The 14,728-nt window shown below is 43.5% G+C and overlaps 1 protein-coding gene across 2 annotated transcripts in view; it reads left to right on the plus strand.

Moving 5' to 3' along the window:
* Positions 1 to 3,303: 3,303 nt before the first annotated feature.
* The window catches only part of TM6SF2 (transmembrane 6 superfamily member 2), a 33,892-nt gene continuing 22,467 nt past the window's right edge, over positions 3,304 to 14,728 (plus strand). The window contains exon 1 of one of the 2 annotated variants that reach the window (XM_029613836.1): positions 3,304 to 3,322. Coding sequence is in view for 1 of the 2 variants with exons in the window: in XM_029613835.1 (XP_029469695.1) it covers positions 3,721 to 3,812 (92 nt within the window). In the remaining variant the exon portion in view is untranslated. The other variant, XM_029613835.1, reaches the window with a different exon arrangement.

A 14,728-nucleotide genomic window follows, 5' to 3' on the forward strand; every position in this document is an offset into this window, starting at 1 on the left:
CTTCAAAGCCACAAACCTCAACAATACCGATCTCAAAAAATGGCCCAATTGATTTCTTTGTTTAATCCTTTAGGTTCTACTGTTCCAAAGTAATAAATCTACTTCTGTTCCCTCTGCAACAGAATTTTATCAAAATTTCCTCCCTGTGGGGAGGGTTTCGGTTGTTCAGTTCCTGAAAAGGTAAGGTCAGAGAACCCATGTCTCTTAAGTAAACAATGCTGCACTAACAGGACTTCTATACATCCCCTAGTAATGGTGCTATGATGTTCTATTAATCATACACGTAAAGAATGTTTTGTTTTGTCTATATATGGCAAGGGCACCAAATACAATAGATAACCCCAATAGTTGTACAGTTAGTTCAGGAACGAAGGTAAAAGGCCCCTCTATCTGATAAAAGTAGAACATCACCAGAAAAAGATTGCTGACACAGAGCAACTATTGCATGGAAAATGACCCAACTTAGTATCAGCATTAGATTGAACACAAGGAGCAGCTTCACTGAAAATTGGAGTGTACTAATAGATCTCTAATATTCCTACCACGTTTCAAAGAAAAAAAAAACAGGACCCGGTTCAAAAACTGTATGTAGATTAAGTATGTGCCAATATTTCTTAATATTTTGTTGGACACAAGAGGGCAAACAAGTTATTTTAGAATTCTCTTCTTTCTTAGATGGTATGAAGAGTAAATCACAATTCACCCACCGAGCCTTCGTGTAGGCTCTCTCCAGTGTGTGTGGGGGAACCATGTTCTTCAAAATTCTTCCTCATCTCCTTGCCTTTTATTTTATAATCATATACATCAGAACATAATCGTCTTAAGTGAAAAAATTGCCCTACAGGTAAATTCACATGAAAATGCTGAGGGTGAAGCTATCAAATCGAAGAAGGTAATTTCTAGCAGTAGGTTTAAGATGAATAGTAAAACCAAAACCATATATTTGGATAGATATGAAAATGTCTAGATACGGTAAGCCAATGGTACTAAATGAGGAAGTGAAACTCAAATTTCGATCACACATCCCCAACCATGTGTGTGTTCATTCCCAGGCTCCCAACCACTCAAGCAAATAACAGAGAAGGAAGACTAATCATACAGGACATGACTGCAAGGGGAGGCAAATGTCTGACACAATTGTATTTATTTTTAGATGCTGTATCTCTTCTTCCTTTCTAAAAACATTAAAACGTATTTAGTGAATTAAGAGGCCCAAAAGCTGGTTTAAGAGAATATGTCAGACACGGACAATTAAATGCTATGAAGCAGCTCATGGAAAACATGGTATTATTTAGTACCAATTTATGGAACATAAGAGAGAGAATATATACTGCTATGCCATGTTGTATATCTTTCTCCAACACAGAGTGAGCGGTGGGGTAGGGGTACCAACAGTGGCACCATTTTGTTATTAAAAAACAGGAAAATATCTATAATCCTGGCATATTCAGCCCCTGCTTTTTGGATTTTGCTTGGGTCACCAGCAGCTTTTCCCCCCTCTGTACTACTATGGTTTCTAAAGCATCACTGGGTGTAGGCAGTGCTGTACAGATGCATGTACCGGTAAGTAGTATACGGTCTAGTCCGAACAGAGACAAAGAGGAGGCTTCAGGTAATGTATTTATTATGGTCTGCATTCTTCACAAGCAGATAGTACTTAAAGTGGATTACAGTATTAACAAATATACAGAAATCATAAACAAATGTAAGACAGGGAGAGCCAGAAGTTTGATTTAAACCAAGCTAAAAAAAAAAAAAAATGGGTTTTTCTGGAGACTTAACATATTGAAGCCCTCTTTTCTGTACGGTGCTGAAGTTTCCAGCATATTAACCTGCTTATTGCTGGTGCCTGTTGCATGTTTAATGTCATCTTCCCAGTCCCCACAGCCTTGTGCCTATCTTCGACTCCTCCCTCTCTCTGCACTATCCAAAATACTACCAAAACATGTAATTTATTTTTTAACCACCAAAATCTGGCTCCGAACACAATAGCAAACCTTGCAGCCACCCTCTCAGTCCCCTTTTGCTTAGACAACTGCAGTCTGCTCCTCACAGGTCTCCCACTGAACCATCTCCTCTCCCATCTACCTAAAATTCAGCTGCCTGACTTCTCTTTCTGCAGTGCCAGTGCGACCATGTCCTGGCGCCTTCTCAAGCCATTGCATTGGCTCCCCATCTGCTTGTGCTTAACAGCTTCTCTTATTCGCAAGTGCATTCACTTAGCAGCTCCTCCTCATTACTTGCCCTGTCTCGTGTCTTCTTGCACCCCTCCTCCTCCTTACCTGCTCTTACCCATGCCTTCCACTACCACCTCCGTGCTTTCCCCCCATGCCTAGAGCAGCCTTCCTGCGCTAGCGTCTTCTGCCTTCTCAGGCCCTATTCGTTGACCCACTTAAAAGTTGCTTTTAAATCGTAAAACCTGGCACTTCCAAGATCTTAGCCTCTCGACTTCAACCATCCTCACTAAACATGGTGGTAGGGCAGGGGCCGTAAATATAAAGTTGGGAGGGCGATTACCTGCTTTTAGAGCCGGGGGGGTCTCCATACCCTTAAGATAACCTGAAGGGAGCAGCAGTTACAGAAACCCCCTTCCTGGGCAGACCAGCTGGACCATTTTATTCTTTTTCTGCCATCATTTACTACGGTACCTCGTGAATGACGGCGCATTCCATTGGTGTGGTCCACTGCGGGACCACACCAATGGAATGCGCTCCCACCAGACCTTCGACTCGAATCCAATCTACTAGAGTTCAAAAAAAGGTTAAAAACCTGGCTCTTCAGGCAAGCTTTCCAATAGGCACCTCCTCCTGACTTTCAGATCCAACCATCGCAGGGTATCACCAACACCTTGCCACTTAATTTTCATACCGTAATTGCTTATTCACAATTCTAACAGTCATTATTCACCTTTATATAACCGTCTACTGCAGACCATATTCGCTACTAAAGTTCCTTGTAAAAAAGGTTAAATCTGTTAAACGCTATTGTTACACTCTATGTTATTTGTAATAATGTTCAATGGTTTATTGTTATTGTTCCATGTTCTATGTAAAAAAACCCAGGTCTAACTTCCCAGACCAGGGCAACCTCTTTCGTTACTTGTAAACCGGACTGATTTGTATTGCATACAGGTATTCCGGTATATAAAAATTTAAAATAAAATAAATAAATAAAATAAAAGAACAAACAAAATGGGCCATCCAGCCTGCCCCCCCCCCCCCATAAATGCACTTCCTGGAAATCCTCGTTTGTTTCACTGACTCGATTTTAAGCTCCCCCGAGCAAAGGGACTGCACCTCTGCTGCTGGTGGCGCCGTGAGAAGTGAGTGGGAAGGGGGGGAGGCTGCCTCTTTAAGAGTCCGCCCCACCTGCCCCCTTTATCAGCTTTGGATGTTGTAATGCTCGGGTACTAAAGTCTGTGACCTTTGCATGGCGACGGGTGGAAGGCGGGAAGCCTTGGCCTGGGAGTTGCAGATTTTGTTTTACGTTTCCCCCCCCCCCCCCCCCCCACCCCCCGGAGCAAGGACTCGAGCTGGGTAAACCTGTTGGCGGGAGACGGCCTCGGAAGGAGCGGCGGGTTGCAAGCTTTCTTTGCGGAAGCTTCGGACCTGGTTGCAGTTTTTCCTGCCAGGCAGGAGCCAGGGACGCAAACCGACCAGAGGAGTTTCAGTTTCCAAGTTAATCGTCCGAGGCGCCCTCCAGACGATTCCAGCTAGCAGCATGCAGGTCCCTAGGCTCACCGGGGTGCACTGCGTTTCTCTCTTGGCCATCCCTGTAAGCTACTTGATAAATAGTGGTTTTGGCCTATCTGAGTAAGTAAAAGTCACTTTTTTTTTTGCGTGATTCAGAATTCTTTCCTACTTTCTCTTCCCACTCTCTAGTTAGAAACTCAGCTTATTGTGTTAAGGCTGCGAAAGCTGAGCTAGTAGTGGCTCTAAAAGCACAAGATTTATGGTTTAACGTCCATTTGCTTTTTTTAGCTATCTCTGATTTGTTTGGCGAGGTATAAAATCATCTTTGCACAGTTTAGCATGGTTACACATTCCCAAACATGTGTCTGTCTGTGCATGTGTATATACTTCGATTTGCTGTAAGCGATCTGTGGAAAAGGTGTATGATCGGGATCCAGTGCAGACAGGGCATCCGCGAGCTGAAGCTCCCTTTTAACCACACAGTGCCGATGAGTTTGTCCTGTCCGGATGGAACAGCTGGGGGAGGGTTACTCGCTCCGATGCCGTAGTGTTTACAGCAGCTTTGGACACCACCGCTTTTCTGTTCCTGGGCTTCCCTTTTTCTTTCGAGATTGGGCCACCCCTCGTTGGCCTGATGCACGCCAACTAAACTAATCGGGTGCGTGTTCAACCAGTCGCTGTTGTAGCAGCGTAGAAGCTGCGTAAATGGGATGCAGAATTACTGGGTACGGCAATAGCGCCCACCGGCCGAAGGAGCACGAGTCCGGGGCTCTCCTAGGTTGCCACTGGGCCGGGCCCCCGCTAACTTTAAGTTACTTTTTCTGTAAAGTTACTACTACTCGGAACATGGCAAAAATACAGCAATCTGGAAGTCAGACATACTTTGTAAACAAATGCCTTAAAAAATCAAAACGGAAAACGTAAACTTTCATGCATTTGTTTGCTTTAATTGCCAAAACAATTATTTGATACTATTTACTTTTTTCCAACTGGCTCCATGTTTTCAGGACAGGTGGCTTTACCCCACTGCCTGCTGGGACTTGCAGTCTTGCTTTTCTTGGGGAATGCAGATCTACAAGTCCCTGCAGGCAGTGGGGTAAAGCCAGGACTGGATCAGCCTGGCATGTGGAAGGAAAGTGTGTGGAGAGAGTCCTTGGAAGGGGGATCTGTTTGTAAGAAAACATTAAGCTGGTTTATGGCTCCAGACTATAAACTCTCCCGACTACCAGGTGCATGTTGGTATGGTACAGTGCATCAGGGCCGGGGAATCTCAGCCTTTTTTTTTTTGTCTTGTCTGCAGTTGTAGCTTGTGGTTGGGGCAGTAACTAAGATCCCAGATGCTTTTGCAAAACTCAGTAACATGACAGAGCTGTTGTGCTGCGGTCTTCAAACTGTAAACAGTAAAAGGTATATGGGTGGAAGGGAGCAGAACTTGATTTGGACTGTAGACACATAGCCTCTGTCCACCTCTCCAGGTTAAGGGTACAGTAAGATGCTCGAAGGTATGCACATTATAACTGATATAATAGCATGTACTAGACATCCACAGTGCTGTGCAGACACATGGCCATTCCCTACTCTCAGGACTGGAGCATACAATCTAACCAAGAGATGGGATAACCAATAGGAAACTTTGAGGTTAAGACAGCAAGGCAGTGACTGAGAAGACTTTTTTTTAAGATAGGTAGGATTAACTGAGGACCTCTCTGGGCTGGATGGAAACTGAATGCCCATCTGATGCCTACCCTTCCAATATCTCCTTATGCTAGCTCGGCCTTTAGAATATAGAGCTGTTGTGCCTCTCAGTTCTTGCATTTTCCTTTTCTCATTTGCAATGTAACTTTCACTCTTTCTTGGTTTCCTCCCTTTTTCTTATTGCATTGAGAAATGTGTATGGGAGTTAATACTCTATGCAAAATTGTTTTTCCACTATTGTTTTGTATTATACATTGTTTCAATTTTTCTGTTACAAGGATACTTTTGTTTAAACTTATAAACATTTAATTAAAAAAAATACTGCTCCAGTATGACATCCCAGCTTTCTAAAACCTCCATAGTCCAGTGGATCCGTACCACGAAAGCTTTGCTATCCTATCCTTACTGTATGTGGCTGAAGGCTTCTCTTGGCAGGTAGCTCAGGACTCTACATGAGAACCTACCCCTCCTCCAGTATGGAAAATGTGCTTTGTCTCATGGATCCTGAATCTGCTGTAATATCTTCTTCCCATAGTTGGACATTCTTGCAGAATCTTAGCTTGAATTAAGTAGTAATTTAAAAAATTAGAGATTCTGTGTGGAGCAATTTTCGTGTTTTTTGCTTTAGGCTTAAAACTTGCAACAATTTAGGACAGATTTTGCAACTGGTTAGAAAAGATCAGTTTCTGAAACTGTTCTTCCTGGCAATTCCTTTTTTAGCCTACTTTTTAAAGGGAAGATGGCCTATGACATTGCTGCTTGTGTCCCCCCACTAACTTTTCTGATTAGTGTTCTAGCATGTCAAGGACCTGAAGGAGATCTGATAGGGGTGGTTGGTTTTTTTTTTGGGGGGGGGGGGGGGATTGGGAGGGTGGGAAAAATATCCACATAGGTACAAATAGTGGCACCAGGCAGTATTAGCTCTGCATGGAACATCTTGTTCTCCATGAGCCAGCATCACGTACAGCCACACAAGATGGGTGATGTCATCTGATGGAACAGACTTGGTCTCTTCTAGATCTTCCTCTGGGCATGTGCAGGACTTTCTACACTAGCGTCGTTGCACAACCTCCCTCAGTCTGTTTTCAATCACTCTATGAATGGTTGAGGTTCGCCTCAACTCATCAGCCATGTCAGCAAGCTGAAACATTTCAGTTCTGAAGTTAATAGCTGATTTCAGAATCGAAAATGACAACTCCAACAGTTTTGCCAGGTTCTTGTGGTCTGGTTGGGCCTCTGTTGGAAACAGGATGCTGGGCTTGATGGACTCTTGGTCTGACCCAGCATGGCAACTTCTTATGTTCTTAACTTTGAAGAAAGGCAAAAGTCCTTTTAAAGCCTGAAAAATATACCATCATAAGATGATATAGTGCATCAACATGATGGCGCTGTTTGAGTCACACCACAGTAGTAACCACATGTGTCCCTGTGACAGAATGTCCCCAAGGGCACGTATTTATCAAGACCTAAGTTCCAATATGAGTTAACAGGTTCGACAAAACATGACAGCTCAAAAGAACATAAAATGTGCCATAGATCTCCTCAACACAAACATCCAAGAATGTGGAGGTAGGTTTGTCTCACCGGCACAGAACACAAGGATAAGAAATTGGTGCTGTGCTCCCAACAGCACAGGATGCACTGTACTAAGCTCTTCAGATTCAACATCAGTGCCAGCCACCACTGGTGCAGAAATCTTAGCACCGAAGGATGATAATGGTGCAGAAAACCCACAGTGCCAGAACCTCGGCGCAGTCATCTGCCTCAGCACATACAACCCCGAGCGCCATGGCGTCAGCACAGAAAACAGCCGGCAATGAGCAACCAAAGAAAAGAACCATTAAACAGAACAACCCAACGATTCTTCTGTCACACCATTGCTACAGCTGCATGCTTTATCAGCCTCGGTATTAAAGCAGCCACGGCTATTGTACCTTAACTACCTGGACTGCCACTTATTCGCCCAAAAGCTTTGGATGATCTTCATCAAGACTTATGTGAGAGAACTATCAAATCGAGTAAAGTCAATGAAAAAAGGCTATATTGGAAAAACTGAAGAAGGAATTAGAAGCAAGGTGACTCCCTATGCCTCAAGGTGAAGACATTATAATGGAAGAACTAATTCCAAGATCTTCTGATGATGACATTTGTTGGATTCTGATGATTTAAACTGGAGGAGGATCATCTGATCTACCTTTCAAACCTTCACCAGACCCTGATAAGCCACCTTATCCACTTTTGAGATACAATCTATTCTTCATTCATACAGGAGATGGTGGTGGCTCTAGCCTTTAGTCTACTTGGAGATGAATACATCTCAACTGAATTATAGGGAGCCTTGCAGGGCTTGCAAATTCCAAAGCAATGTAAAGCTGCCCCTATGCACCCTGCGCTTCTACAGGTCCAGCTCAAATTATGAAAGACATCATATTCAGTTGCACCAGTGACAAAGCCCATAGATAAAAAGGCCAGTTTACTACACAATTCATTGCAGAACAGGCCATGAAGAAAATTTCTTTTCCTTAGCTATTTTCAAATGCACCACCTGGCAAGGATTCCAAAATTATGGATGGCATTGGAAAAAGTTTATCAAGGGCAACTCCACAATCCAGGATTGAGGCCCATCAAATCCAAATGATTCAGTATTTGTACAACATAAAAATTTAAGTTGCCATACTGGGTTAGACCGATGGTCCATCAAGCCCAGCATCCTGTTTCCACAGTGGTTGATTCAGGTTACAAGTACCTGGTAAGTACCCAGACATTAAATAGATCCCATGTTAGCAATGCCAGTAATAGTAGTGGCTATTCCCTAAGTCAGCTTGATTAATAGCAGTTTATAGATTTCTCCTTCAGGAACTTAACCAAACCTTTTCTAAACCCAGCTACAGTAACTGGCCTAACCACATCCTCAGGCAATGAATTCCAGAACTTAATTGTGTGTTGAGTGAAAAAAAAAATAGAAAATTCTAATGTACTACTTGATGACTTCATGGAGTGCCTCCTAGTCCTATTATCTGAAAGATTAAACAACTGATTCACATTTACCTATTCTAGTCCTTTCATGATTTTATAGACCTCTATCATATCCCCCCTCAGCCTTCTCTTCTCCAAGCTGAACAGCCCTAACCTCTTCAGCCTTTCCTCATAGGGGAGCAGTTCCATCCCCTTTATCATTTTGGTTGCCCTTCTCTGAACCTTCTCCAGTGCAACTATATCTTTTTTGAGATGCGGTGACCACAATTGTACACAGTTCTCAAGGTGTGGTCTCACAATAGAACGATACTGAAGCATTATGACATTCTCCATCTTTTTCACCATTCCCTTCTTAATTCCTAATATTCTGTTTGTTTTATTGAGCGCCGCAGCACACTGAGATGACAATTTCATTGTATTATTCACTGACACCTAGATCTCTTTCCTGGGTGGTAACTCCTAAGATAGAACCTAACATTGTGTAACTACAGCAAGGGTTATTTTTCCCTATATGCAACACCTTGCACTTGTCCACATTAAATTTCATCTGCCATTTGAACTTCCAGTCTCGCAAGGTCCTCCTGTCCAACTGAAAGCTATTGCTCAAAACCTCCTGGAGCAGGATCTAAAGCAGGTCTCAGCCATGTGACACAGAAAATTCAGCATGACACCTCACTGTCTGGGATGCTTTCAGTTCCTCTTCAGGTAGCAGCTACAGCTATTGTGGCTCGTAGGCTAGCTTGCCTTCAGGCTCTGAGAAGACATATATGACAAGCTATCAGAAACTCCACGCAATGGCAATAAACTGTTTTAAAGACAAAATTAATAAAACAGTAGAGGCAATCAATAACAAAAGTAGCGCCTTGCAGTCACTATCGGCATCTCAAATGGATACTTTCACTTTGTCATCACGATGGTGGGAAAACCCAAAGAATTTGGATGCATCAGTTGTCTAGATTTGTACAAGCAGTGCGGACAGCTGATGCTTCCAATCACAGTTAGCTCATATTGCTTCACTGTGTACTCGAGGGGTGTGGACACCATAGGAACAGTCTCCACACACGATCATTTTGGAGATGAAGGCATGCTCAATGGCCTCCAGGTCTTCAAAAGGCAGATTCGAACAGACAACCAAGCAGCAATATTTTTTACCTAAATAAACAAGGGGGCACTGTCTCCTACCAATTACATGCACAAGTCATACAAATTTGGAAGCTAGCTGTGCACATAAAGATGTGCATACAACAGCCATTTATCTCCCAGGCAAAGACAACCTTCTGGTGGACAAGTTGAGTTGCAGACTTCAGCCACACGAGCAGACCATGACAAGAGCCGTGGTTCTCGACCGTTTTCCCATCATGACACACCTGATGGACAATGCTCCCATGTGTGACACCGCTCACAACAATCCACAGCTAAACTAAAAAACAGCCTCAGTATTACTTTTATTGTTAAGAATGACTCAAGGGAAAGATAAGAGTACTCTCTCTGAACAGAAATCAATTTTTGTACAAGTTATATTCTCTGTCCCCTGTGGGGCCACCAACCTTTTTTTCTTCTGCTGTCACTTTCAGGCCCAGTAAGGGAAGACAGATGTCACTAGCTCGGAAGAGAAAAAGAATTGCCATTTCTCGCTTGGCTCCAGCAGGAATAGAGGACAAGAGCTGTGTCCTACTGGGCCCAGTGAGTGAAGAAGTCTGCTTTGTGAGCTGTACAGCCTTGTGCACCCTCCCCTCCCCATACAACTAAAAATTATGCATTTCTAATAGATTTGATATGAAAAATGATATTAAGAGAGACACTTGGAACCCATATGACATTAGGCCTATTGTAACGTGTTCAGTATGGGCTTAACATTAAAAGAATTATAACAGTATAGTACAACCTCCATACTAAAACACTAACTGCCAGCACACACACAGTAACAACCCTACTTATGAAAAAGGTAGATATGCTAATATTACATAAGGCTCTAAGAAACCAATTTATTTATTTATTATTTTTATATACATATAACACCGGGTACGGTAGGTATTTCTCTATCCTCAGAGGGCTCACAATCTAAGTTTTTGTACCTGAGGCAATCAAGGGTAAAGTGAGTTGCCCAAGGTCACAAGGAACAACAGCAGGACTGGAACCCTGGTCTCCTGGTTCATAGTCCACTGCTGTAACCACTAGGCTATTCCTCTTCCTAATACACCTCATATTAGGAAAATAGAACAAGCCAGGCTCTGTAGATAACTACACGCTGGCAGAATACCTCACCTCGGTCATACATGCAGAATACAGACAGATTCTCACCAAATACAGCATAAAAAGCATACTGTAAGAACAAATAGAGACTTTGCAGACAAAAACTGAAATGGAAACCACCTCGTAGAACAATGGAAAAACAGATTCGCCATTCCTCATTAAATAATTGGAACATTTTTATGAGTTTTTAAACAGCAGACACAAACACCCAATAAAAAAAAGAAAAGACCCTGCTCTCCATAGCTGAGAACTTTTGATTGCACAGTGCCCTGAGATGGTCTTGGATTAAGAAGAGATGGGGGGGTTGTTCAAACTTTCTCCTCTCTCTGTTTCATATTTACACATAGTCTCCTTCACGCACATGCTCAGTTGCACACAAACACATAGGCTGTCTCTCACTCGCTCTTGCTCATTTTTCTATATGCAAACACAGACACACAAAGGCAGTCTTACACTCATGTGCTCATTCTCACACAAACATACCCACAGGGAGACTCTTATGCTCAGCCACACACACACACACACACTGGCTGTCAACTCACATGCTCAGTCTCACACAGGCTCTCACTCATTTATTTTTTATTTATTTTTTTAATTTTATATACCGACAACCGTTTGCACATCGTGCCGGTTTACAAGTAACTTATAAACAAAGGATATATAGGCAAAGCCTTTACAAAAAACAGTATGTAACATGAACACAGTAACAGAGCAGGTAACTAAATAACTTGGGGAAGGGAGGTATAGGGGTGGTAGAGACACAAGGGGGGGGGCAGGGGGAGGGTGAAAAACAGATACATAAGGATAAGCTATGTACAAGGATTTGAGGAACAGTTGATATGTACACTGGTTATATACAGAATTGTATAAGCGCGGATAAAACAGACACATTTTTTTTTTTTCAAGCAAGGGGTTGAGTGAAGGGTTTGAAGTTCTTAGAGGGAAGGAGGGGTAAGTGTTGGGTGTAGTTCCTGAAGGGGATTAAAGGACTTTTGGGGGGGTATTGGTGAGAGATGAAGGTCGGGTTAGAGTGTTAGTAGGTGGTGATGATGATTGGGGGTATGCTTGGAGGAAGAGCCAGGTTTTGAGTTTCTTTTTGAAAGTGGGTAGGTCAAGAGGCATAGAGTTCCAAAGGGAGGGGCCTGCGAGGGAAAGGGCTCTATTGGTGGTGGAAATGAGTCTTGTGGATTTTATGGAAGGAGGAATAAGGGTTCCTTGGAGTGATGGACGGGTAGGTCTGGTGGAGGTATGAGGAAGGAAAGGTGGGTTTAGCCAGTTGTAATGTTCATTGGTGATGCTTTTGTGGATGAGGGTAAGCGTCTTGTAAATAATTTGTGAGTGAATGGGAAGCCAGTGGAGATCAATGAGGGTGGGGGTAATGTGGTCTTTTTTATTGACATTAGTGAGGATACGTGCGGTAGCATTTTGAAGAAGTTGTAGAGGTTTGATGTGGGTGGCAGGGAGTCCAAGTAGGAGAGAGTTACAGTAATCAATTTTTGAAAAAATTAAGGATTGGAGTACCGTGCGGAAGTCAGAGAAGTAGAGAAGGGGTTTGAGTTTTTTGAGGGTTTGAAGTTTGAAATAGCAACTGCTAAGGATGGATTTGATGTATGGTTTGAAGGTTAGTTGGTTATCAAGTATGATACCAAGGTTTCTTGTGTTAGAGAGAAAGTTGGGGGAATGGAGAGTGGAAGGGATGGGTATGGATGCATGTTTAGAGGAGATGAGGAGGGGTTCGGTTTTTTGCGGATTGAGGGCTAGGTGCATATCAGAGAGGAGCTGGTTTATGGAGGCGAGAATGGTGTTCCAGTTTTGGATTGCGGTGAGTACAGAGTTTGTGAAGGGGATGAGGATTTGCACATCATCCGCATAGATGAAGTGTGTAATACCAAGGCTGGAGAGGAGGTTTGTGAGGGGGAGCATATAAATGTTAAATAGGGTGGAAGAAAGAGAGGAGCCTTGAGGAACGCCACAGTCTAGATTGACAGGGGGGGATGTAAAGTTGTCTGTGAGGACTGTGTAGGTACGGTTTTGGAGGAAGGACTTAATCCAAGAAAGAGCAGTACCTGAGATTCCTATACTAATGAGCGTGTTGATGAGGATGTTATGATTTACGGTGTCAAAGGCAGCGGAGATGTCAAGCATGGCAATGAGGTAGGAGTTGCCGGCATCCATTCCTTTGATGGTATCAGTAAGGGAGAGAAGTAGGGATTCCGTACTGAGGTGTTTTCGGAAACCATATTGTGTCTAGGTGGTCGGAGAGACGGTAGTTTACTAGTTTCTCCATGACTTTGGAGAGGAAAGGGAGATTGGAGATAGGACGGAGGTTGGATAGGTTGGAGGGATCGAGGGAGGGTTTTTTAGAATGGGTTTAACCACAGCTTGTTTGAGGGAGTTAGGGACCAAGCCGTGTTCCAGGGAACAGTTCACGATTTTGGAGAGTGGAGTGGCTATTGTTTTAGGAATAGCGAGTAGTAGTTTAGTGGTGATAGTTTCCGAGGGGTGGGAGGAAGGTCTCATCTTTTTTAAGATGTTCTCTATTTCTAGAGATGAGGAGGGTTCAAAAGAAGAGAGGAGGGTGTGTGTAGGTGGGGTTGGGAGGGATTATGTTGTTGGTGTTGTGGGAATTTTTGGTATTGGGGTAAACTTGGCAGTGATGTTGGATATTTTGTTCTTAAAGAAGAGGGCGATTTCATTACATCGGGTCTGTGTGGTGGGGACTTGGGGTGAAGACACGTTGGATTTGGTGAGATTTGAGACTAGAGTGAATAGTGCCTTTGGGTTGGATTGGAGGTGGTGAATTTTCTTGGCATAGTATTCTTTTTTGGTTGTTTGAATGGCGTTTCTATATGCATGCATGAGTTGGTAATAAGCGGTCTTTGTGGCAGGGGTGGGGTGTTTACGCCAGTGTCTTTCAGCTGCTCTAAGCTGGGTTTTTTGGGTTTTGAGTGTATCGGTGTACCAGGGTTTTTTGGATGAACTGGTTTGTGTGATTGTTTTTCGAATGATAGGGCATAAGTTGTTGGCTATTTTTTGGGTGGTTTCTGCCCAGGAGGATATAGCACTATCTGCTGTTTCCAGGTCGATGTGATTTGGGATGTTGGAGCACGCCATTTCAAGAGTGTCTATGGGGCAGGTTTTACGAAGTTGGAAGGATTTAGGTTGAGAAGGAGAGGGGGTGGATGGGGGTGGTAGGGAGAGGGTTGTACTGATGATGGAATGGTCAGACCAGGGAACCGGGAGGCATGTGGGGGGGTGGATGACATTGATGAGTGAGTTAGTAAAAATAAGGTCAAGGGTATGACCTGCTTTGTGGGTTGGGGAGTGAATAAGTTGGGTGAAGCCCATTGCGTCTAAGGATGAGATGAAGGCTTCGCATGGCGGGGATTGTGGAGAGGAGTCGACGTGAAGGTTAAAGTCGCCAAGGAGTATCGTAGGGATGTCGGGGGAGAGGGAGATGGTGAGGAATTCGATGAGGGGGGAGGGGTCTTTTTCTAGTAGACCAGGAGGGGTATAGATAAGGCAGATTTGTAGGGATTGAGATTTGAAAAGACCTACTTCGTATTGATTGGGAATGTTGCAGGTTTGTGATGTGAGCTTGAAGTCTTTTTTTAGCTATGAGGAGTAAGCCGCCACCTCTTCTTTTTACGGGGGATAGAGAAAATGTCATAGGTTTCAGCGGGTAGTTGGTTAATGAGGGGGGTGTCACAGGGTTTAAACCAGGTTTCAGTTACTGCAAAAATTTCTGGTTTGGAATCAGTTAGAATATCATGGAGAAGGTGTGTTTTTTGTTTCAGGGATTGGGCGTTAATGAGTAGAAGAGAGATGAGTGAGAGGGTGAGGGCTTGTGAGGTGGAGGTTATGGGGATGGGGGTCAGATGCCTTTTTTGGGTGTTGTGGGGACTGTATGAGGGGAGGAATATTTTTTTTGAGGGGTGTCTGTGTAGATAATTGGGGGGACGGGGGCAAGCGTGTGGAGGCATTGTTGGGGGAGGGTTAGTAGAGGTGTGTTGGGGAGAATGGCAAATTGTGAGATGCAGATACCGTAAAGCAATTGAACAGGTTAATGCTATTATAACAGGTTAATGCAGTTGACCAGAGTAATGCAAATG

The sequence above is a fragment of the Rhinatrema bivittatum genome, chromosome 8 (assembly GCF_901001135.1).
Source record: "Rhinatrema bivittatum chromosome 8, aRhiBiv1.1, whole genome shotgun sequence".
NCBI classification, from domain to species: domain Eukaryota; kingdom Metazoa; phylum Chordata; class Amphibia; order Gymnophiona; family Rhinatrematidae; genus Rhinatrema; species Rhinatrema bivittatum.